This window comes from Rissa tridactyla, chromosome 21 (assembly GCF_028500815.1).
Source record: "Rissa tridactyla isolate bRisTri1 chromosome 21, bRisTri1.patW.cur.20221130, whole genome shotgun sequence".
Taxonomy (NCBI): Eukaryota; Metazoa; Chordata; class Aves; order Charadriiformes; family Laridae; genus Rissa; species Rissa tridactyla.
Genome location: NC_071486.1, coordinates 1,355,863 through 1,378,884, shown reverse-complemented (window position 1 = coordinate 1,378,884; position 23,022 = coordinate 1,355,863). Strand labels below are relative to the sequence as shown.

Below are 23,022 nucleotides of genomic sequence, written 5' to 3'. Positions count from 1 at the left end.
TTGCAAAGTCCTGGGTATCCCCAGCCCAAAGCATTGGGGTTCAGTGACCTGCTGGTGCCGGGGGTGCGCTGGGGACGCAGGGGACCGGGGTGGGTGCTGGGGGTCATGGTGGCTCACCCCAGGGAGATGGGACAATGCTGGAGAGGGCCAGGGCAGGCGGTGGGGAGCCGAATATGTTACTTGATAAAAATATGGAGGAAATTGGGGATTTTCCGAGCTGGGCTGAGCAGGTTGGGCAGGGGAGGGCAGGGAAATCAGGGGATCTGTCCCGCTCCTCGGCAGCACGGGGTGGGCACCCAGGTGAGACTGGGGGTCCTGCAGCCCCACACCCGGTGCTGACCCCCAGACCTTGCCCCATCTCCTCCACAGAACAAGAAGCATCTGCAGCTCGGTGCAATCCCTGGGGGCTGGGGGGAGCACTGGGGTGGTGAGAGCCCCCCAGTTACTCTCTCAGGGCTGCAAACCACGACCCCAAACCGAGCTAAAGCCCAAGGAGCTCTGTAAGATTTGCTAATCTTGAAATATTGTTGGCATTCAGAACGGTGATTTACTGCGTGTTTTGCCACAGCGAGTACTTTCCGAAAGGCCATGCTAAGTTTACACCGGAGCTGCCGGGATCAGATAACCCGTCACTGGCGGCTCCCTGCGTCCTCCCCCCGTCCCTCCCAGTGCCATGCTGGGGTGCAAAAGGACATCGGCTTCTCCTGCACCCCACGAGGACGAGGTGACCACAGTCACGAGCAGTGGAAAAAAGGGACAACTGAGGGCAGGTTCCCTCGTCCAGGTGGTGGGGCGGGATGTGGGTCACGGACTGGCATGCGGGAAGATGGGAACTTACAGACTTTGATTTGCGAGTCACACTGCCAAGGACAGAAAATAACCAGCCCCGGTGCCTGGCCTGGCCGTGTCCACCTCCCCAGGGGCTTTGCAGGTTGTGAAATTAAATCAGCTTCTCACCTTCAGTGGCACCCAGGGCTGGGCGAGAGCCCTGCACGTCCCTTAGCATTCCTGCAGCCTTTTACCACCCCACGGGATCCCCGAGGGCTTTACAGGTGCCAGGCAGGAATGACACCGCCGTCCGCCGTCACCCGGTGGGATCCCGGGGCATTTCCAGCCTGCGGAAAGGGTGGGCTCCCTCCATGGAGCAGGTGGTGGGGATGGTCCCTCCATACATCTCGCCGTTTCCTAGGGAAGTCCTCCTCCTTCCGAAGGGCCAGCACTTGGGAGGCATGGCACCCCCCATCACTCTCCCTTGTCCCCAGATCCCTTGGGATCTCTGCCACCCCCAGGAGATGGGAACATCTGGATGGGATGGGTGGCAAAAGCCACTTCCAGCCTCAGCCCTGGCCCTCACTGGTCCTTGGCCAAGGCAGGTTGGAGGTGGTGGCCTTTCCCTGCAAAAATACAAGTGTCCTTCCTGCGTTGACGTACACATCGACAAGGAGGAGCACCGTGGAGCATCCTCTTCCATGGCTGTTCCCTTGCAGGTTATTGGGTCAAAAGACAAATCCTATTTGCTCTCTGAAGCCCAAGTCCTGGCCCAGCTGCTCTGGAGAAGCTTCGGGGTGATGCTTCCTCCAGGGCTGTCACACTGTGCCACATGGGGACAGCAGGGATGGGGCAGGGCAGGGACAAGCGGCTGGGTGCCCCAACCATGGCAGCAGGCACCCTGTGGCAGGTCGAGCCTGGGCCTCCAAAGCAGGGTTGGGTCACATCTGGCTGTGGGGACACCAGGGACACTAAAAACCAGGCCTGAAGGGAACAGCGTCTTCCCAAAGTCTGGCGTAATATCTGGAGGGTTTCAGATGGACCCAGGGTGAGGACAGCCTGATTAAATGTCCCCATGATGCTCCCTGGTGGCAGCAGGGAAGGGTGCAGCTGGGCCACGGTTGGAGAACCCCAAACTGGTTTGTCTTCCCAGTTTACTGGGGCCTGGATGGAGTTACTGGGGTTTGGGGAATGTCCAATCCCTCTCACAGCCCCTCTGATCCAACAAACTCTCCAGGGAGGCTCCCGAACAAAGGTGCTTGGGTTAGAGAAGGACATAGGGTGGCTCTGGGAAGTGCTGCCCCATTAAGGGAGCAGATCCCATTTGCTTCAGAGCATCCTGGGAAGGGAGAGCCCTCCGCAAACCCTTCGGACTTGGCAGGGTACAGGCAGCCCTTGTGGTGCCAGCCACCCACCACGCTGACCTTGGCAACCTCCTTGCGTTATTGGCTGCCCCGTCTGAAATATGGCTGGTCCCAGTGCCACCAGGGCTGGGACAGGTCTGGCTACAGGACAGGTCTGGCTGCGGGACATCATGCTTGTGCCCACCTGCTGTGATGTTTTCAGCCACACAAGCTGTACGCTCCAAGGTGGAGCACAACAGTGTCCTGCAGGGCCCCTACATGAGGTGGGGAGGAGGTTGGAGGGTGCAGGTAGGAGGAGAGGATGGGGAGAGCAGAGGGAAAGGAGAGGGTGCAAGTGAAAGCAATTAAATCAAGGAAAGGAGGGGTGTGGATGTGAGAAAACAAGGGAGGAGCTGGAGGAGGGGGGGAAGTGGAGATAGCAGCCCCCAGTGCTGGCCCTGCAGGAGGGGCTGGAGGCTGCCAAGGGGCAATGGCTTTGAGGACAGCTAAGGTGGCCTTAGTCTTTGATGGAGGTAAGGGGACCCGAGGGGATGCTGAAAGTCAGGTGAGACCAGGAACACGTGTTTGGGGTGTAACCAGCCAATGTCACAGTGTGCCCTGGCAGGGTTTCTAGCACCTTGAGGTCCCTACATCAGGGCTAGACACCTTCCAGGGGACCAGTGGTCACTGAGCTAACTGGGACACTGGGTGCTGCCTGGGACTGTGGGCATGGAGAGGAGCAAAGAAGGGCTCTGGGTAGCGGTGCTCGCCCCTGTGCAGAGAAGAGCAAACCCCTGAGTTTCCTGCTGATATTAATGATAAAGAAACTTGCCCTTGGTACTGGTGGAGCGCGGGGCTGAGCTGGTTCCTCCCCCTTCTCTGGCAGACCCTCCCGGCTCACTGGCCCAAGGGTTGCCACAGCTTGGGGACAGTTAGGCATGTGGCTGCGTCCCGGGGGTGCAACCCCTGTGTGTAAATGTCCCAAACAGGGACACATGCAAAGGTGGCTTGCAACGTTTCGGGGCTTTCTGAGCTCCTGGCTTTTAATGCAGAAGGGAAAACCCAAGCTGCTTGTTTGCAGCCTTTCCCTGCCCCAGTGCGGGACCAGGCAGGGCAGGTGGTGACAGAGCCTTATTGGCGTCCCCAGCTGCTGTCCCCAAACCTTGGTAGAGGTGACCCCCGGCAGGCTGTGGACGGCGGGGCTGGCACGGGCTCAGCCCCTGCGGGCTGTCTGCCTGCCCATCTGAGGAAAACTCCTGCTGGCAGCCCCAAAGGTAGAGCAGGATTGGAAAAAAAACCCGCCAAAGGCAGAGCAATGCCCCAGGGCTTGGCATCCCTTCTGGGCGCTGGAGACATGCGAGGTGACTGATGCAGTGCCAAGGTGTGTGAGGGCTTCTGCCGGCCCGTCACGTCCCGGCCCAGCCGGCCCAGGGTAAAGCTGCTGGAGGTCACTTCTCCTGCCCCCCGCAGCTGCCGACTTGGCCGGTGCTGCCCACCTCGCACCACGGCTGTGGTACACGACGGCCCATGTTGTGGTTTGGGATGGGGTTGCCAATGCCAACCCGACGGATGCTCTCCCCCCAGCTCTCACTCCAAGGAGAGGAGGAGGAGGGTTAAAGAGATTTACGAGTTTAGAAGGAAGTAAACTGCTTTAATGAAATGCTAATAATAAAATAAATAGGAAATAATGAAATAGATACAGTATATACAAAACTGTATCAAGCTCCCAGGGAGATGTCACTGGCAGGCACTGGGGGAGCCCCAGACTGGACTCAGCGACGGATGGGAACTGGATTCCAGAGCTGGAGTCAGGAACACACGGATGGGGATCAAAGGCAGACAAACAGACAGAGTCCTCCTCGGACGTCAGCCGTTGAAGGAAGAGACCGACCCTTTAATCCCTCAGCTTTTACACCGAGCGTGGGGCAGATGGGATGGAACACCCCTGTTGGTCACTTTGGGGTCACCTCTCCTGTCCGCAACTCCCCACAGGTGCGACCCCTCTAGGCTTTTCCGCTTCCGACCCTCTAATGGGGCAAATAACGAAATTAGCTGACCTTGGTCATTATAGCAGTAAGTATAAGCAAGAGCCTCTCTGTGTACCATCCCTTGCCATTAACTATAAATATTGGTCTTATCGCTCTGAGAACAAACAGTTTTCTGCACAACACGCTTTTAATTTCAGAGAGTTAGAAGAGGCCTAGCTAAGAAGTAAAATTACTGAACAGAAAGTTGGTTCTGTTTTACCTCAAACCACGACACCCACGGGCAGTGCTGCGGGGACCACTTTGGCTGGGGGCAGCGAGTGATGCCACTCCACAACGAACGGTTTTCCCCCTGCAGTGCTGTCCCAGGCTGGAGGGGACACGGAGCTGGCACGGAGCTCCCTGTCTCAGCTCCCAGCGAGGCACTGGGCAAAACTGGGGCATCCCTGTGTGGGTTTCTCTGTTTTTCTCCCTTTCAGATTGGAGGAGAATTATCCCATCGCAGCCCTGAAATAACGCCCCAAAGAGGCCGTTGGTGATGGGTATTTGTATCCACGAGCCCTGCCCGCATCCGACAGCTCCTGGTTGCAGGTTGCAGCTCCAGGCACCCGCTGTGCTGCTCCGTGAGCCGATACCAGGGGACCTTGTGGTGGGTGAACCCATTGTTCGCCCTCGCCCTGACTGATTTTAGAATCAGAGAATCATTTAGGTTGGAAAAGACCCTTAACATCATTGAGTCCAACCATTAACTGCCAAGTCCACCACTAAACCATGTCCCTCAGTGCCACATCTCCATGTCTTTTAAATACCTCCAGGGATGGTGCCTCAACCACTTCCCTGGGCAGCCTGTTCCAATGCTTTACAACTCTTTATGGCAAAGAAAAGGTCACTGATGATTTGATGAGTCAAACTGTGGTGATGCTGCATGTTGGTGGTGTGAGCTGATGTGCCACCATGCAACAGGGATAACTGTGGAGCGTGCGGCTGGGCTGCGTGAACCCTACTTCTGTGCACAGCAAGGGATGCTCAACGGGACCTCAGAGATACCCTGAATCACACTGACAATATCTCTTTATTGCCTGTCTGTGTTTTCTAGACTAGACAAGGACATTTTTTAAAGCAATTCTAGCTTAAAACTCCCGCCCCAGGGTGACACTGCAACAGTCACTACCCCAGGGGGGCTTTGGGAGAGGGGTTGAGCCCGTGTCCCAGCTCGACCCCGGGAGCCCCTGCCTGCAGTCATTGCTTCGGGGTGAAGTAAGCATCTGCTTGCGTGCGACACACAGCATGGAAAGCTTGCCTACGTCCCAGCCCACCTGCCGCCTGCCCTGGCTGCTTGACTCAGCGCGCTGCGAATATCATGGTGACACGGAGGCTGGAAATGCTGCTGGGAGCCGGGGAGATGTGACACAGCAGGCAGGACACTGAGCTGCCCCAAGCCTTGGCCCTGCTGGTGTCTGTGGTCGGTGTTTTCCATATGACCTTCCTGGTTTTCTGGAGGTCTGACTTAAACCCCCCCGGAGAGGGGACAGGCAAGGGCAGGAGGGAGGGAAGCAGCCAAAAGGAGGGGGCGGCCCCACACGGGGACCATCTCTGGCTGCATCTGTGACTGGTAGCAATATCCTCCCCCGAAGGGGTTTGGGCACCTCCTTTCTGATGAAGTCCAGGGGGTTGGCCATTTTCGCAGCCATTTGTGGTGTCTCCTGAGGACTTGTAGTCCACACAATGGGCACAGGGCTGGATGAGGCCGCCGGGCGGTGCGCACAGCTCCTGCTCTCTCCTGTTGCGTGGCTTTGAATAAATCCCACTGTGGATGGCAATGGGGACTCTGTCAGTCCTGGGTGTCCCCTTCCCCACCCTGATACAGGCTATGGGTGACATCTCTTTGTTGGCACCCGTGATACCATCCTTTGGAATCTGGCTCTGTCCCCTGCTCCGATGAAGTGCGTTGCTTGTGCCAAGGACCTCATGATGCCACATTCAGAACCAGTGGTGGCCCAGGCAGCAGCGTGTGACATCCACTCTGCTGCTTTCAGGGTGGTGGGGGAGACCTACCTTGGCTCTCTAGAGATGTTCACGAGGACAGGGGCAAAAGGGAATAAGCGTGGAGGATGTTACGGCTTCAAGGAGCCCTTCCCACCTGGATGGCATGGACCTGTCATTTATTCTGGGCTTTTGGCATCTCCGCTTTGCTTTACGATATGCAAGTGGGAAGATCTCGCCACCTCCTGTCGAATCCCAGAGCCCTGTTTAGGGGATGGTCCTAATCTCTGAAAGCCTCCAGGATTTGCCCCAGCTGTCAGAGACATCTTCTGTCTTTCCCGCACGGACACTTCAGCTGTTATCATGGGGAATGGTGCTGACGAGGCTTTCCCCCATCCCACCTGGCAGGTCCTTGGTGCTGCGATTTCCTAAACTGGCAAATCTGGGTGAACGGGTCAACCCAATGCTTTTGGGGTACAGCCAGATTTATGTCTTTGCAACAGGGTCCCGTCAATAAATCCAGCTGAAAGATGATCATGCTGCATCTTTCAGGGGGTTTGAATTACAATGGCAGGAGGAGGATCTGATCCTTTAAGGAAGAAACCGTATTCTCGTTATTTAGACCAATATGTCACCTGGACGATAAGGAAGGCAATGAACGTATCAAAGGCGCAGTGGGCTGGAAATGCGGGTCAAAACCAGTTTATAAAAAGTACCTCCTTCCTGTAGAGCAGAGATCTTTTCTCACTGGAAAACACGAATACTCTGTATTTCATTTAAATCCTGAAATATTTGGAGTTTCAGGTAAAAGGGTGCTGATATTTAAATTATCACTAAAATTTTAATATTCAATCCTCCCAGTTGCCTGCAGGAACAGCCAGCGCAGCCCACTTGATGTGGTCTTCATTTTCATGCCGAGGTGGAGGAATCTCATTGGTGGGCATTTCCTTTTGTTTCTGACACCAGACTCATTTTGGCTCCCTCACCCCAAAGTTGTGGGGCTTTTGCTGAGACACCCCGCTCCCGTCCTTCTTGGTGAAATGACTCCATCGGAGCAGTTTCTCCCTCCGCGTTGTGCATCCACAAGTGAAGCCGTGGCGGTGGGTAAGGAAACCTTCGGCGCCCCAAAATCTGGTCCCCGCGGGAAATCCTTTGACTTTGACATGGGCAACCTGCCACGATGCCTTTGTCACCTACAGCAGGCAGTGTAGTGTTTCCATGCTTGAGTTTGCTCAGCATACGGCGGTCTTACGGGCAATGTGTGAATAAACAAGATGCCGATATACTACAGTAACGTAGCCCAGATAAGTCTGGATGATAAACCATGTTGATTCACTTGCTCTTAACCTATGAGTCATCTTGTGAGTCAACAGAGAAAACAGCATCTAAGCGTCATCCAGCAGGTTGAAAAACTCAAGTTTTTTTCAAATCAAGAACTTCAAGCGAAATAATTGCATTGATGTTCTTTTCCTGGGGAAAGTGTTTAATTTTAAACCACACTCACTAACATTGAAATAGGAGAAAAATCTGAGTGCTCATTTCCTTATGAACTAGAGTTTCGTATTGATTTTATTTTTTTCCTGAGCTTTTAAAATTGCTTTTCTTGACCCATAGTCAAAAGAAACCTGCTTTTTGTGAAGCATTTTGGTTTAGATTAGACATCATGCTCACCTTTGTAAAAGACACACGGAAGACTTCTGAGCAGAGCTGATGGATGGGGGAATCTGGAGGTGGCCACCCGTGAGCTGATGGAAAAAGTTCTCAAGACATAGACCAGGTGAATGCTGAGGCACCAAGGATCATCCAAGACAAGATGAAATCCCTGTGGGTCAAGGGATGGAGAAACCAGAGCTTCTCCAATGCTCCCCTCTGGGTACCAGACCCACCAGGGAGCCAAAGGCAGCTGGAGAAGGACAGATGGAGGGTCTCCTCTAGCCCTACATCGCTGTGCAGGGGAGCAAGGCTGTCATCTTCTCTTTTGCCAGAACAGCTGCAGAAAATTTCTTCGTTCATGACCCACGTGGCAAACTTGAGCCATTCCAAGCTGCTCTAGGGAGCAGGAGGGACTGCCAGTACCCATCCATGGTCTGCAGGCAGCAAAAATGTCCGGGAGCTCCACGTCACCCTCTCCTGCCTTGGGGACCTCATCCCTCAGGCATCCTAAAGGTATTTAGGGGAAGGAGGAGCCTTTATTAATCATATTCCTCCTCAACAGCTAAAGCAATCGAGGAACATTTGGGTTATCACATAGTTTTGGAGGAAACATGCCCTCACTGAGATACTAATACCATCTCTTGGCGTCCTCCTGCCAAAAGCTGTTGCTGAAATAACCAGGGAAGAAAACTATTCCTCCCTGGAGCAATCCAGGGAGCCTCTGGGCAGGGTCAGAACCCATGGGGGACCAGTTTTGCACTTGTGTTACCTGATCCCCATGGGACTTGCAAGGCTGGTGGCTATGACGAGCTTTCTTCTCAGCTCACAGGAGGAGCAGGGCTAGCAGAAAGTGTGCGGTCTCCTTTGTATCCTTTCTGGGGATTGGCAGCCATTTCCTCTGCGTTCCCCCACGTCTCGCTGTCTTTCTGTGTAGAGGACCATGGCCAGGTGTCCTTGGGGCCATGCCTCCATGCAACCACCAGTGTTTGCCTGCTGCTATCTTGCAGCCAGGACCTGGCCAAGCCCAGCAACCCTGTGACACTCTGATGGATCAAAGAGCCAGCATTGCTGCCCTGGCCTCCTCTCTCTATCCCCTCTTCCCACCCAGTCCATCTGGGGTGCATCCTTCAGAGCCCTGTGGTTCTGTTTTGGGATATCACCATCCCTTTAAAGACCAGCCTGGCCAATGGGGTTTTGCTCTTTCTTCTCTCCCTCGCCTTCCTGGGTGACCACAGGGTGACCACCTGGAAAACCACCCCCTTGTTAGCAAAGCTTAGATCATCTGGCCCTGTCAGAGCACATAGCTTCATGCTCTGGCTGTCTCAGAGATGCCTCTTGGCCCTGATGTTTGTGTTTGGAGGTGTTTCCTGGGGACCACGAAACCGTGAGCCTCTGGACCAACGCCCAGGAGAGCCGGGCTTGCTTGGCTCCTCCAAAGCAGCATCCCTGGAGACTGGCAAGTAGCTGGGGAACAGCAGCAAGCACTCTGTCAACCCGAATTTGAAGCAGGTTAAGGAATTAGACCATAGGTTATGGAGACATTTTTAGTAGCATCTCATGCATAGCATGGCAAGAGAAGGGAACAAGGACAGGCGGGGGGTGAGCGGGATAATATCCTATAGGACTAATGGGGCTTTCCTGGGCCAGCGGGGGGCTTTGGGATGAATCGGAGTTTGGGGAATAACAGAAGGGTGGCTGGTCACGGGTCCTGGGGTGACCAGACTTCATGGACAAGGTCCTGGTCATATGGGCAGGGCAGAGACTAGAGGACACAGCTTAGAGCTGGTCAGTGATTAATCTTCTCCAGGTGGATGGAATGTGGGTCAGGGGTATGGGCAGCTGGTTGATCCAGATGATCCCAAGAGTTGCTTTCGAACCTCAGTGATTCGGGGATTGAGGTGAAGGCTCGGAGAGGGCATGGAGGAGCAGAGGGGTCTGGAGTCACAGTAGCGACTATGGGAGGACATGGTGGGGAGCAGGTGGGTTGGGGGGGTCAATGCAGGATTAACAGGAAGGATTGGGATGGGGGGGCATCTGGTGTTAATGCAGGGGCTGGAGGAAGGCATGGGGGGTGCCAAGTCAATGGGAAGGCAAGGGGGAGGACTTGGAGGGACAGGGGGTGGCTGAGGAGGTGGCAGTGAAGGGGTTGGAAAGCCCTCAGCTAGAGGGGTGTTGGTGCTGGGGACAGGACCCACGTCCCCAAAGAAAGGTGACCTGGCCCTAGCCTGCCCAGTCCCGTGCGAGCCCAGGGGGGATGGCGGGGGGGGGGAACAGGACCATATGCTGCGGTCCCATAGGAGGGGGTAGGGGCATGCTGCTGAATGTGCAGGTCCCGGGTGGCTATTCCTGGCAGCCCCCGCCTGCGCAGGCAGATTGGTTTGCAGGGAGGTGACAAGTGCCAGCCAAAGCCTATAAAAATCTCCCAGCCCCTGTTCTGGCTCAGTGACCTGGTTCCCCTGCCCCAGCGCAGCCGTCCCGGAGCAGAGACTGTCCGTCCGGTGTGGAGACGCCTGGTCCGGAGCAGGGACCCCAGCTTCGGAGTTGAGATCCTGTATCTGGAGGAGAGACCTTTGGTCTGGAGCACGAACCCCAAAACAGATCAGAGATACCAGAGCACAGATCCCAAAACATCCTCTTCCCCAGCCCCCCGGCTTTGCAGCAATGACCGGCAAAACCGCACCTTCAGCCACAGACCCGGCTCCGGAGAAGGAGCCAGCGCCGACCCCGAAGGAAGAACCAGCCCCAGCCCCAGCTGCTGAAGAGGCCCCGGCCCCTGAGCATCCTCCTGCCACAGAGCAGCCCCCAGCCCCCGCAGACGAGCCTGCTCCCGTCCCCACGGCAGAAGCGACTCCAGCCCCTGAAGAAGGTCCCCCAGCTGAACCCCAAGCCCCAGCCCCTGAACCTAAGCCTGAGAAACCAAAGGCAGGTGAGAACGGGACTGGACACTGCAGTGGGGAGGGGAGATATGCAAGGCTGGGAGGGGGCACGAGGGGGTGCCGGGGTGAAGGGAAGGAGGGATGAAGTCATCAAGGATATTTTTGGAGTGGGATAGGGCTGGGAGATTAGGAGGATGGGAGGGCTGAAGACCAGCGTGGAGGCTGGGTGATTGCCCTCCAACAGTTCTGATACTGGAGAGCGTGTCCTCATCACTGCGGGTTTGTTACAGAGCCTCCCAGCGCCCCCTTGTCCTTGACCGTGGAAGAAGTGAGTGAGAACTCGGTTACGCTGACCTGGAAAGCCCCGGAACAGACAGGCCGGTCAGCCCTGGATGGATACGTGGTGGAGATCTGCAAAGATGGAAGTAGGCTTGGGCTTTCCTGCCTCGTAAGCATGGAAAACTGGTGTGTTGCTGTGGAGATGTGGGGCGGAGCTGGACAGAAACCAGCAGGGCATTTCCTTGGGCACCATTGCTCTTTCTTTGCCCAATGGGGTTAATTTTAAATGGTCTTTTTTTTTTTTTTTTCCCCATGGAGGAGAGACTCTTACCGTTGGCTTCAGATAGTAGCGATGTCTTTAGCGGGGGGCTGGACCAGATTTAATGTCACTGCCATGTCCAGCTAGAGGGTGGAGGAGAGACCAGCGTACTCATTGAGGATGGTCTCTGGTGGACTCCAGCTCTGTGGAAACCTGAGGTTGGGATGGTGATGCAAGACCTTAGGAGGAGCTCCCCTGTTTGCCCAAAAGGAAGTGCAGAAGGAATGGGGATAAGGTGGGATGATGAGGGAGCAAAGGGTCCTGGGCAGAGCAAGAGGGGCTGGCATGCATCAGCAGGCAAGCCCTGCCCAAGTGAGACGGGGCTCAAGATGCCCGTAAGGAGGATGGCTGCAGTGGCTGGAGGTTGGCTGGTGGGCGGCAACAATGATCTGTGGTTCTCCAGTTGCATTGCTGGTTGTTGGAATGGGGTAGGCGGATAAGGCTTGTGTTTTGGGCGCTCTCTTGAAGCCCTGCTTGGCTTTGGGGTGAGAGTGAACGACCTGTGTGGCTGGGGGGGATCTGCAAGGGGAGGCTGGGGCGGGTGTGCTGGGTGCTACATGAACTTGGAGTGGTTTGGGAGACCGAGGTGTTCCGTGGGCCTTGGGGAACTTGATCTTTGACCCTTGGCTGTTTTGCTTGTGGCAGGCACGATCAACACATGCTTGGCTGTGGGAGGCTTTCGTTCTTGGGCTGGGGACTGAGGACTGGGGAGGTAACCATGGTTGGATGCGATGCCTGAGGCGGCCTTTGCGTGGGACAAGGAAAGATGCAGCCATTCCTGGAGGGTGCTGGCTGACAGCCACCCAAAGGCCATAGTTTTGGATGCTTTCCTAGCTTGCTTTGGGCTTGGCTGGGTGACAGAAGAGCTCTAGTCATTCAGTGATAACCACGTGGGCTCCGTGACTGCTGTATTTGGGCTGGTGCAAGAAGCTGGCTGGTTAAAATAGCGTGAGTTTTGAGTGAGGGTCGGTTTGAGTAATACCAGTAGTGAAGGGAAAGAGGAGTTGGTGGGTTTGGCTGGTCTGATGACATTTGACAGGAGAACCTTCTTGGTCTGAAGGTGTGCATGGTGGCTTAGCAAACCCTGGCCTGCGTGTGTTGCTCTTGTTGCCCGCCTGGGACACCCAGCCCTTTGGTGGCTGAGGCAGTTTGTTTTCTAACTGAGAAACCTCTGAAGAGGCTCAGCACAGTGCAAGGCTGTGTTAGCTGCCTGACGTGGGAGGGCTTCTACATCATGGCTGCGGGGTGAGTTTGAGATGCCCCTTCCAAGCAGGAAGAGCAGTTGGAGAGGTCTAGCTGGCTGGTGGCAGGTGATAAGCAGACTTTGTCCAACGTGGAGGATGGGCTGGGGAACATGGTGAGCCTCAATGAGTTGTCCTGGGGCAGTAAGAGAGACTGGCAGGGTGGCCACAGGATCTTAACTAGTTCCAGAAATGCACCTGGGAGGTCAGCAGGGACCGTCTTTGTTGCCCTTATACCTTTTCTTACTTGCAAACAGCCTCCTGCTCAATAGTAGAACTTCTGCCAGCATTCTGTACCCCATGCTCCTTGACAGGGTGGGGTGGACAACCTCCCCTCTAAGATGCCTTTTTCTGTTGGTGCCCCAAATCATTCAGCCTTTGCAGGGAAGGGGTGCTCTGCCTCTGGGTTTCACCCCCTGTGGCTTGATCCTGCTCTTTGGGGAGTGTGTGTCCATCTGTCCATCGCACGCCTGAAGTGCTCTGCTGGGTTGGTTGTAGGTACAGACTGGACAGCTGTGAACGAGGAGCCTTTTCTTTCCACCCGGTACACGATCCAGGACCTCGGCTCCGGTGACAAGATCCATGTACGGGTGAAGGCTGTCAGCGCCAGCGGTGCCAGCGTCCCGGCTACTTTGGAGCAGCCGGTCCTTGTCAGAGAGATCCTCCGTAAGTGCCGCTCCTGACGTGCGTAATCCCCGTGTGCTTTATCAGCAGTAGAAAGAAATCACAGTCCATCCCTGCAGCCCGAGCAGCCTCTGCCCTCGCATTTCGCAATCCAGCCTTTGACCAAGATATTATCCTCAATAATCCAATTCCCTTGGGGTGGGACAGAGCAGCTTCCCGACCTCGAGCCACTGATCTTGCAGATGGTGAGGCTTTGGGGGTGAAGGGCTTAAAATGCAGAGCCGCGTTTTCCCGTTTCTTTGCAAGAGCTCAAGGAACAGTCTCACGTTCAGCGCATCTCCTCTCCTTGGCCACGCTTACGTCTCTAATATGCCATCACACACACATCGGACAGCTTTGTTTATTTAGCCAGGGAAAGTCAAGGGCTGGTAGGCTGGAGCATGGGAAGTTTAATCATGCTGAACTCGCTAATGAATGGCTTGCTCCCATGCTTAGCAAGACTCGCATTCCTCCCAGGGTGCTGCGAATGTGCTGAGGCTGATATATGATCGCAAGGCTGGTTTTCACTTATCAAACAGCAAATACGGACTTGTTTTCCCGTTACGAGGAATTATTAATGCACAAGATTTCCTGTTACTCAAGGAACACGCCAGATTTTTTCAGCTGCTTCAAAATAGTAGTAAGAATAATAACAAAAGTTATTCCGGGAACCATCAGCTTTTCATAGGAAAAGGCTTGGAGAAGGCTATCAGTATCTGGAAAGGGTCCTGCAGGCTTTGTCCTCACAGTCTGCTGGGGGGAGGTGAACACGGCGTAGAGGTTGGTGTCTGCTGCCGTGTTCACTTCCAGATCTCAAAGGCTTCCACCATACCTTGTTGGACTGGGGAAGCTGGGGCATGGGAGGCTGTCAGGAGACACCAAATACACAGCTCACGTTTCCCACTCCTGGTCCCGTGCTGCACCCACCAGGCCAATCCCCCTGTCCCTGAGCTTTGTCCCAACCACGTGCATGGGCTGAGAGGTGTAAAACCCAAAGAGATGAAAGACCACCCAACAACTTGCTCTAGCTCCATGCCGGTGGGGTTTTTTCTTCTCTCTTTTCTTTTTGCTAGACTGAAACTCTTCATCAGCAAATGGCGCTTTTGCGTTTTTTGCAATGCTTACTTTTGCATTTCATTTGAAATACAGCCCTGTGCACGCTGCCTGGCTTTGCTGAGGAACAAATTAGCCCTCAATGTCCTTTTGCCACCCCGTGGCCACCCCAGTGGCATTGGTGTCTGTTGGGCGCACGAGTCTGCTCTTCTCTGCCCCAACTGTTACCTTCTTGTGTTCACTTTTTATCTGGGACCGTATTTTATACCTCTCACCAGTTCATTTATGGCATCACAAGGGATTTTAAATAGCAGCAATACAGATGGCAGAGAGTTTAAAAACAGGTGGGACGAGTGGGTTTGGGAAGTGGAGAGAGACGAGGAGAAACCAGATGAGGATTTGGTGTGGGAGTTGCATTTTGCAGGGGAGCTAGGGCAGGAAAAATGCCTTCCCACCCGCGGCAGCATGTCACCTGGTCCACCGACCTCAGCCAGCCCTCTCCGGCTGAGCCAGGCACGCGTGAGCTGGGGAAAACACCCACGAATTAACATTCCTCCCTCGAGGTCCTGTTTCTCCGCCCCGCTGAGACTGATGAGCCCAAGTGGCAGCATTGGTGTGTGGATCCCCGGCGTGAATAGCAGCATGAGCGGAGCAGAGACCGTCTCAGCTGTCGGCGGGGCCATCTGAGACCGCCGGGCATCTCCCTGCCCTCCCCAGCCCACCACCGGCGTTTCACGCTCACAGCTGTTTAGGCATCGCTCAGTCCCGGTTTAATTCTGGCTGTGCCCCCTCCCCAGAGCTAAGCTCCGGCACGTTTAATCCGGGCAGGGACACACAGCTCTTCTGTGAGGGGCTCACGTAAACCCAATGCCTCTCCAGAAGGATCACTGAGTGGCACCGAGCCGGTAGGGTTACACAGCTGCTATTTTCACCCCAGGAAGGAGACACACGCTCCATCAGCATTCTCCAGTGGGTTTTTTGCTTGTCTTTGTTATGTTCCCTTGGGGACGTTAGCCTTCGTTTTAAGCCTGGGGCTTTCACAGCTCTGCTGTGAGTAACCGTGCACCACCTTGGTCTCGCAATGGCCTTGAGCGCACAGTGAAGGAGGAGGTCTGACGAGCCTTGTCCGTCCTTGCTGGAAGTTGGGTTTTATGCCTCTGGAAAGTCTGTTTTCTGAGCTGGGGGAAAAATAATTTCTAACTGGGAGATGCTGTCCTCTGCCTTGCTACCATGTACGCTGTGCTGTGGCTCTTCTGGTTAAGCCCATGTTGGTCTCCATGGCTTGGCCATAAGGAAGGGTGTGAATGGTCCATTGGGGTGGTGCCGTTGGTTTGGTGACCTGGCATCCAAGGATGGATATAATTTTGGGGTGGTGCAGGCAATGGGGTAGGTTAGCATGGCCTTGCAGGGAAGCAATCACTGTTCAGGAGATGAGAGGGAAGAGGACGCTGTGTTTCTGGGTGGGATGCATAGAGTGGGTCAGCCAGGTGGGGGCTGTGATTTCCTTGGCCCCACGGCCTGTTTTCCTGATCCCCAGAGCTCCCGAGGATCCGCATGCCCCGTCACCTGCGGCAGACTTATGTCAGGCGTGTTGGGGATGCCTTGAACATTATGGTCCCTTTCCAGGTAGGTGGATGATTTGGGATTTATTCCTCCAGACTTTTCCACTGCACGTTAGCTTCTGCACTGACTTTTCTATCCACCATGACATGCCTGGGGCCAACCATGGGCTGACTTGTCCTGATCCCCATGTCTCATGGACTGAGGGTGGGAGATGGGGTGGGAACCCCTCTCCCATTCCTGCCTAGCTCCCATTTTTCTCCTGCTGTCTTTATTGTTGGTGTTGGCAGTGGAACAACCCCAAACACATTAGGACATGAGCTGTCATTGCCACTGTCTCAGCCCATGAGCTCTGTTCAGCTCGTGCTCCTGGCTGAACCTAGCAGCCACGTACCACAGGACTCCACAGCACAACAATGGGCGTCTCCTTGGGGAGAGCAACTCCCTCTGGAGCAAGGCAGCCCCGGAGATACGTGATGGGGGAAGCGATGCTGGCACTGGTGGGTCAAGCTGGAGGTCCTCTCCTCAACTGATCTATCACATACTGTCTGGGGCATCCCCAAAGCATCTCCACCACCATTCTTCAGGGATGGAGAAAACCATCCCTGAAACACAGCGAGGGGGAGCAAGAGGGAGAAAGCTGTCCCTGCGATGAGGGACATGTCCACACCATGTCTCATAGGTGGTTGGGAGCCTGTGCTCCAGGCATGAATTTGCCCCGGGTACTGCATTCAAACCACAGCTGCTAGGCTTGAACCTGGGCTCAGTGCCTGGGCAACAGGAACACAGCTCTGCCTGCAAAGCCCTGGGCAAGTAAAGCTGGGCTTGCTCCATGAGGACTTTGGGGGACCAGCATGTTCCAGCATCATCCCTGGAGCCTGATGGCTTCCCATCAGTGGGGCTGGCATGGATCATCTGTAATTTCTTCCCTGGGGACTGCTGGATGGAAGAGGTTGTATCCAGGCCACTGCTGCCTGGACAAAGCAACGTGGCTTTGCCCACCCGTCCTTCCCAGCAGGACCAGTTGGGACTGTGTGCTCGAGTGGCTCCTAACCTGCCTGTGTGGATTGCTCCAGGGAAAGCCGCAGCCTGAGGTGATCTGGACCAAGGGTGGCCAGCCCCTGGACACCAGTCGCATCAACATCCGCAACACGCAGAAGGACACCATCTTCTACATCCGTGAGGCGCAGCGCAGTGATTCGGGAAAGTACGAGCTTGCTGTGAGGATAAATGGAGCAGAGGACAAGGCTACCCTGGACATCCGAGTGATTGGTAAGGCCCTGCAGGGTTGCTCTGGGACTCATTTCTGCCCATGGCTGGGGATAGCTCCTGTTCTGGGTGGGATGGGAGAGGGCCAGCAACAAGGCAAGGGACTCTGGGATGCCTCTTCCAGTGGGATCTTCTCAAGGATCATGGAGGTGAACTCTGGGTGGCGATGCGGGGCTTCTGCCAGCCCATGCCCATCGCAGCTTCTCATCCCTTGTGTGCTGCAGCAGGGTGAGAAGAGATCAGAAGTGAGGTGCACGGGATGGTCAAAGCACGGAATTTGGGGGGAGCAAATTGGGATGGAACCTTGTGAGGGTTTTTTCTTTGCAGAGCCACCGGGCCCCCCCCAGAACCTGAAGCTGGTGGATGTGTGGGGCTTTAATGTGGCCCTGGAGTGGACCCCTCCGGTGGACAACGGGAACTCTGAGATCAAGGGATACGTGGTGCAGAAGTCAGACAAGAAGAGTGGGGTGAGTCAGGGCACCCCTGGGCCTCCTGTGACCTGGTGCTGGGGATGCAATGATGGGAGAGGGGAAGCTGCACACTGCTGTGTCCCCCGACACTTCATCCTTTGGACAGCCTGCCTATCCTCACCACTGTTTTTTCTTTTTCTTTTTTTTTTTTTCCTCCCAGAAATGGTTTACGGCGCTGGAGCGCTGCACCCGCACCAGCTGCACCATCTCCGACCTCATCATTGGCAATACCTACTCCTTCCGGGTGTTCGCGGAAAACGCCTGCGGGCTGAGCGAGAAAGCAGCCGTCACCTCTGGAGTGGCCAACATCAAGAAGACAAGTGGGGAAAAGGCCCTGCCTTAAGGGGCTGGGGGTGGTGGTGGGCAAGAGGGGTCCTGTCCCTTTTGGGGCTAGTGGGGCTTGCTTGGTGTTGTGGTGATGCTGCTGCGTTGGTCCCCAGGACGATCCCTGCAGTGGTGAGGCTGTCCATCCCCAAGGCAGAAGTCCAGAGGTCCCCTGCCCTCCTTCTACACCTCCTTTATCCTCTGGGAGGGATTAAGGCATGGACATCCCTGGGGTGAGATCGAAGCAGGAGCTGGGAGGGGTGAGGAACAGACCTGGTTTTGGCCCTGCAGCTCAGGGCCAACAGAAGAAGAGACCCCTGCAGTGGTCCACCTCAGGTCCTTGGGTCAGGCTAGATGCTGTCTGGCTGTTATGTGAGGGAGCAGAAGTATTTTGGGGTGTGTTGGGCTGAATCCCTGTGACCATGTGCTGATCAGCCCAGGAGCCCAAACTCTGCCTCAACCTAGAATTAATTATTTTCTTAGAAACTGCTTACCAGCCAGAGAAGATCCCCCAACGGGACATGATGGAACCTCCAAAGTTCACCCAGCCCCTGACAGACCGAACCACCACCCGGGGCTACAGCACACATCTCTTCTGCTCCGTCCGGGGCTTCCCCCAGGTCAGTGGATCCTCCATGGACAGCATCGCCTCTGTGTGTGGGCAGCTACCAGTGGGGTTTTTGCAAAGTGGCTAGATGTGTTGGGAGACATCTGGTCACGCTGGGTTAGGGTTGGACGGGTTTTGGGTCTGCAGCTGCCCTCTGAGTCAAACTGGGGCAAGTTTGGGGTGTTTCCGCATGAAGATGGGAGACTGGTCTTAATTCAAGCTATGCCTTGTTTCCTTCTGTACTGGGGGAGGAAGTGTGGAGCCATGGTTAGGGCTCAAAAATGGGCCCTTTAGCTCTTCAAGTTGCATCTGACTGTGAACCCTGCCATGACCAGCAGCTTCAGGCAGGGCCAAGGCAAAGGCAGAGGGAGGTGGCTGAATTTTGGGGCCAGTTAGATTTCTTATTTCTCTCCCTGCTTTAAACAAATAAATAAATCCTGCTGCCTTCCAGCCCAAAATTATCTGGATGAAAAATCAGATGGAGATACGGGAAGACCCCAAATACATAGCGATGATCGAGCAGGGTGTCTGCTCCCTGGAAATCCGCAAGCCCAGCCCTTTTGATGGGGGCATCTACACCTGCAAAGCTGTGAACCCTTTGGGGGAAGCCTCAGTAGACTGCAAACTTGATGTGAAAGGTAAGATTGGCAGAGGAGATGATAGAGCATCAGTTCTCCTTGCCTGCCTCTTCCTGTTCTCACTTTCGCAGCGCTATGGTTTGTCCCTGTTTTGTGTCGATCTTGGTGATGGGGGAGCCTAAGGATGCTGGGCAGCCCCGTGTTCCTGGAGCTTCAGGCTCCTTGGGTTTATGGTCTTGAAGCATCTTGAAATAGCCTTCCCTTATTCATGGCCAAAAAATGGGGAGGGAACCAGAAACTGCAGAGCCAAAGGACCAGAGGTGCTGGTGGAGGATGGGACAGTCACTTGCTCCTCACTGCGTCCACCAGCACTTGCATCCCAAGCCATCCACAAGCCATGTGTGTGTGTTGGGGGGGCGCTGTGCTGAACCCTCTCCACTTGCACCTGGTTTGCTCTGATTTATGTCTCGGGATCCTGCCCAGACTTCCCAGCTCACATTTCCCTGCCTCAGCAGAGCACCCAGCACAACCCTGTATGGAGGTGCCCCTCTCTGTTGCCCCCACAGGCGCCTGTCCTGCGCGCTGCAGACCCGCCTGGGCATGCAGGAGGATGTATGTCCACCCACCCACACTATACGCGTGTTCCTCAAGGAGCGGCGTGTCCTTAGACACGTGTCATTTTTATTATTTCTCCTCCTGTGACTTCCCAGCACATGCTTGCCCCGAGACATGCTCTGCCCTACTTCCCGCGCCGGCAGGGCTCTGATCTGGTAGTCACCTGGCACCCTTGGTCCCTGCTGAAGCTAAAGCGCTGCCGGTGTGGCACGGGGTTGGTGCTCAGCTCTGCGGCAGCTGGGGCCAGGGCTTCCAGCCGATGCAGCGAGCACTGACCTGGCCGGCCCCGGCCACGCTGCCCTGCAGGCAGGGCTGTCAGTGCGGCCATGCAGGCAGCGCGGTGAAGTCAGACGGGAAGACGAGCTTATCATTGTGCCGGGGACACAAAGCACCTGGGAGTTCACTCAGGCTGGGATCTTGGGGACAAGCTGGGCGGGAGCGGGCATTGATGGTGGTGGGCATGATTGCTCGGAGGATGTGTGCGCAGGGATGGTGTGCGTAGGTGCGCGTTGGTGTTCAGGTCATGGCCTGGCTCCCTTTTGGAAATCAAAAGGGGCGTGAGGTGAGGAGAGTTCAGGGGGTTTATCTCTCTCCTGCTCTCCCGCAGTGCCCAAGTGAGGAGAGAGCAGAGGGCAAGACGAAGAGCAAGGTAGGTCTGGGTTGGGGCTGCGGCATGGAGAGAGGATGGGTCACATCGCTGGGGATGGAGTGGGTTGAGTGCCCTGGATTAGCCCTTGTCACCTGCTGATGGAGCCCCAGCTCAGGGCTGCCTCGTCCCACGGCAGGAGATGCACTGGTGGGGTGGGATGCTCAGAGCCTGAGACAAACCTGCCCCTCTGCGAGGTGGAGGGAGGATTGTAAAGGTGGCCAGGAGGAAGAAGCTGCAGCGGGGAGGCTGGTGTGCCCGGCAGACGCATGGGCAGCGCAGCAGGCTGAGCCCCAGGTTTGCAGGCAGGGCTTGGACACCTGGGGCACCAGGGGTTGGATGCACACGAGGGGCAGGTACTGGGGCTGGGGGCAGGTATAAAGGGGTGTGAAATGAGGCTGCGGGGAGGAAAAGCAGAGTTAAAGGGTTGCACCTGAATTTCGTGGGGCAGAAGAGGGTGGAAGAGCTGGGCTGGGTTTGTCTTGCATTAGAGCCAGGGCTGGGATGTGGTTTCCCATCTCATCCCTGACCACCCGTCTCTCGGCAGCGGTGCCCTCACAGGACTTGGATCTCATTCCTTAACCCCAGGTGGATGCTGCAGCTGCCAGGCAGTAGCGTGGCACATAGTGATGCTCCTGGCCATGGCCTCTGCTGCCTGCTGGCCCCCTCCCCAGCAGTGCTCTGGAGGGACCTGCACCTCAGCCTGCCATGGCGTAGTCCTCTCTGAACGTGTCCTTAGCTGTGACAATAAAACAAGCCCATCTGAGGGGCTTTGGTCCTAATAAAAAACCCCAAACCACTCTGTGCTGCTTGTCGTGGTTTAGCTTGGGTGGGTGGAGGTAGAGGTAGAGGGGAGAGAGCTGCCCTCTCCACCAAACCGTGGGTGGAGGAAATGGGTTTTGAGCTTGGGAAGAAAGGACCAGCTTTATAAAACATATATGAAGATGACTAAACCAGAAGCCGCCCAACAAGGAGGAAGATGGGGAAAAGTTTCCTTCTGGAGCTGGGGAATGAAAAAAAAAAACAAAAATAGCAACATCAAAACTGTGGGATGTTGATGCTTCTTCATCCAAACACAATTTCTTTATCTATGATCCAGCCACGCGCTGCCACCAGCATCCCCTCCCCATGGCATGAGACGGCGGGGGCAGGACATGCCGATGCATTATCCGGAGGAGGAGGAATTGGCCCCGTTAGCTACTGATAGCTCATGTGCAGAAAGATGACTTGTTACTTACAGCTCTGAGACAGCTGGGGTCAGATGCTGTTTATTAACGGAGAGCCCAGACAGATCCATCAAGTTGACTAAGCGCATCGTTAGCCAGACGTCAGCGGCGCGGTGTGCCTCCTCTGCCAGCACAACCACCCTCGGGCCGAGGCAGGAGCTCTCCCAGCCCCGTGCCAGCTCGGTCGTGGGGTCAGACCCAGGTCCTGCCCCGAGAAAGGCATATCCCAGCAGCCCACTGCAAATGCGGGTGCAAATCCAGCCTGGGCATCCACAGATTTGAGCCCAGCCTACCCTTGGTGCCACCGCAGGGCAAAGCCAGGCAGTGCCCACGGCTAAAGTAGCTCATCCCTCCCTGCAGCCCCTCCGCTTTGTCCCCATCTGCTCACAGTCACCTGCTCTCCACGCCCAAGCTGAAGTCCATGGGGATAACGCCGTTCCCAGGGGCTCAGCACCAGCGCAGCGCTGCCCACACCAGGCATCGTTTCCACCATCAGAGGGCATTGTTGGATTAATTTTTCTCCCAGCTGATGGTCAGGCTGGTTTATTGAGGTGGTTGGGGTTAGCGATGGTGCCACCCGGGTGGGAGGTTGCAGTCCAACTGCCAGGTCAAGAGCAGGTCTTCCCTTGGCATGCTCACACCTGGCCTTGGTCTCTGATGGGGATGTCCTGGCCCCCTTGATGTCCCTGCCATCTCGGCATGTCACTTTGGCCAGTGTGAGCCTTGGGTGACAGGGGCGGGGAGCGGGCTGCATTAGCTGGGGGTTTGCTAACAGAGGGGAGCAGCAGCATCTCCAGGACTGTCTCCTGCTGCACACTGTGCCCTTTCCAGACTCTTAACGCAGTCCTACAGGGCAAAGACTGTGTTTGTAACCCCACAGGGGACCGGTGAGGGTATCAGCATCCACTTTTAGTGAGCTGTCCCCGGGAAAGGTCTGGAGAGAGAGAGCATGGAGTGGAAAAATCCACTAGTTGTTTTTTCTAAAGCGATCGCTCACATGCCTTTTAATTTATGAGCATCCCAGTTGTCAGGTTTCTGGGCACCTTAGCAAGGATCAGGCAAAGGCATCAGTTCCAGGAAAAGCAGCCTCTTGCAGAAATAAGATGCAAGTGGGAATCAGACCTGTGCTTGGTAAACACCGGCCCTAAACCAAGGCCAAGCTACTGCTGTGCAAAGGGAGCATGGGCACGGGGTAGGAGGGTCCTCTCTGCACCAGCCTGGGGTTGCAGCATCCTCAGGCACCACTGATAAAAGATTTGGGGTTCTTTACCTCAAGGGGGCTGGGAGGGTGTTTAGGGCCCCTCCGTTGCAATGAGGCCCAACGGGAAGGATTTGCTCCCGTCCTTGCCATTGCTCTGCTCTCGTTTTGCCCAGTGTGAGCTGAACCAGGAACGGGATGGGATATATTGAGGCCCTTGCAAAATGTGGGAAGCTGAGCCCCTCGTCCTTCCTCCCACCCCTCTTTGCTGCCCTCCTCTTCCTCCCAAGAGAGAGCCCTCCAGGCTAAACAGAGCTGGCTGCAGCGGTGGGCTATGGGGACACCCAGCAGCCCCGTTGCCTGTGC

At 55.6% G+C, this 23,022-nt stretch overlaps 1 protein-coding gene across 3 annotated transcripts; it reads left to right on the top strand.

The window, feature by feature from the left end:
• Positions 1-10,163: 10,163 nt before the first annotated feature.
• MYBPH (myosin binding protein H) lies at positions 10,164-21,032 on the top strand. 3 transcript variants are annotated; one of them, XM_054181473.1, is made up of 11 exons: positions 10,164-10,658; positions 10,899-11,033; positions 12,946-13,113; positions 15,701-15,789; positions 16,800-16,995; positions 17,320-17,459; positions 17,623-17,782; positions 18,270-18,406; positions 18,845-19,031; positions 20,194-20,235; positions 20,821-21,032. In XM_054181473.1, exons 1-10 carry the CDS (start codon positions 10,394-10,396, stop codon positions 20,202-20,204), a joined length of 1,488 nt encoding a protein of 495 aa, XP_054037448.1. In that variant the 5' UTR covers positions 10,164-10,393; the 3' UTR covers positions 20,205-20,235; positions 20,821-21,032. The 3 variants fall into 3 exon arrangements, with proteins under 3 accessions (XP_054037448.1, XP_054037447.1, XP_054037446.1); XM_054181472.1 differs by having other exon boundaries at positions 20,794-21,032; XM_054181471.1 differs by having other exon boundaries at positions 20,780-21,032.
• Positions 21,033-23,022: the final 1,990 nt, after the last annotated feature.

Excerpts from the sequence above, each read along its gene's own strand:
- MYBPH (XM_054181473.1), top strand. The coding sequence starts at position 10,394 with ATGACCGGCAAAACCGCACCTTCAGCCACAGACCCGGCTCCGGAGAAG. Across the intron at positions 16,996-17,319 it reads CCTGGACATCCGAGTGATTG|AGCCACCGGGCCCCCCCCAG; the intron begins GTAAGGCCCTGC and ends TTTTCTTTGCAG. Across the intron at positions 17,783-18,269 it reads GGCCAACATCAAGAAGACAA|AAACTGCTTACCAGCCAGAG; the intron begins GTGGGGAAAAGG and ends TTATTTTCTTAG.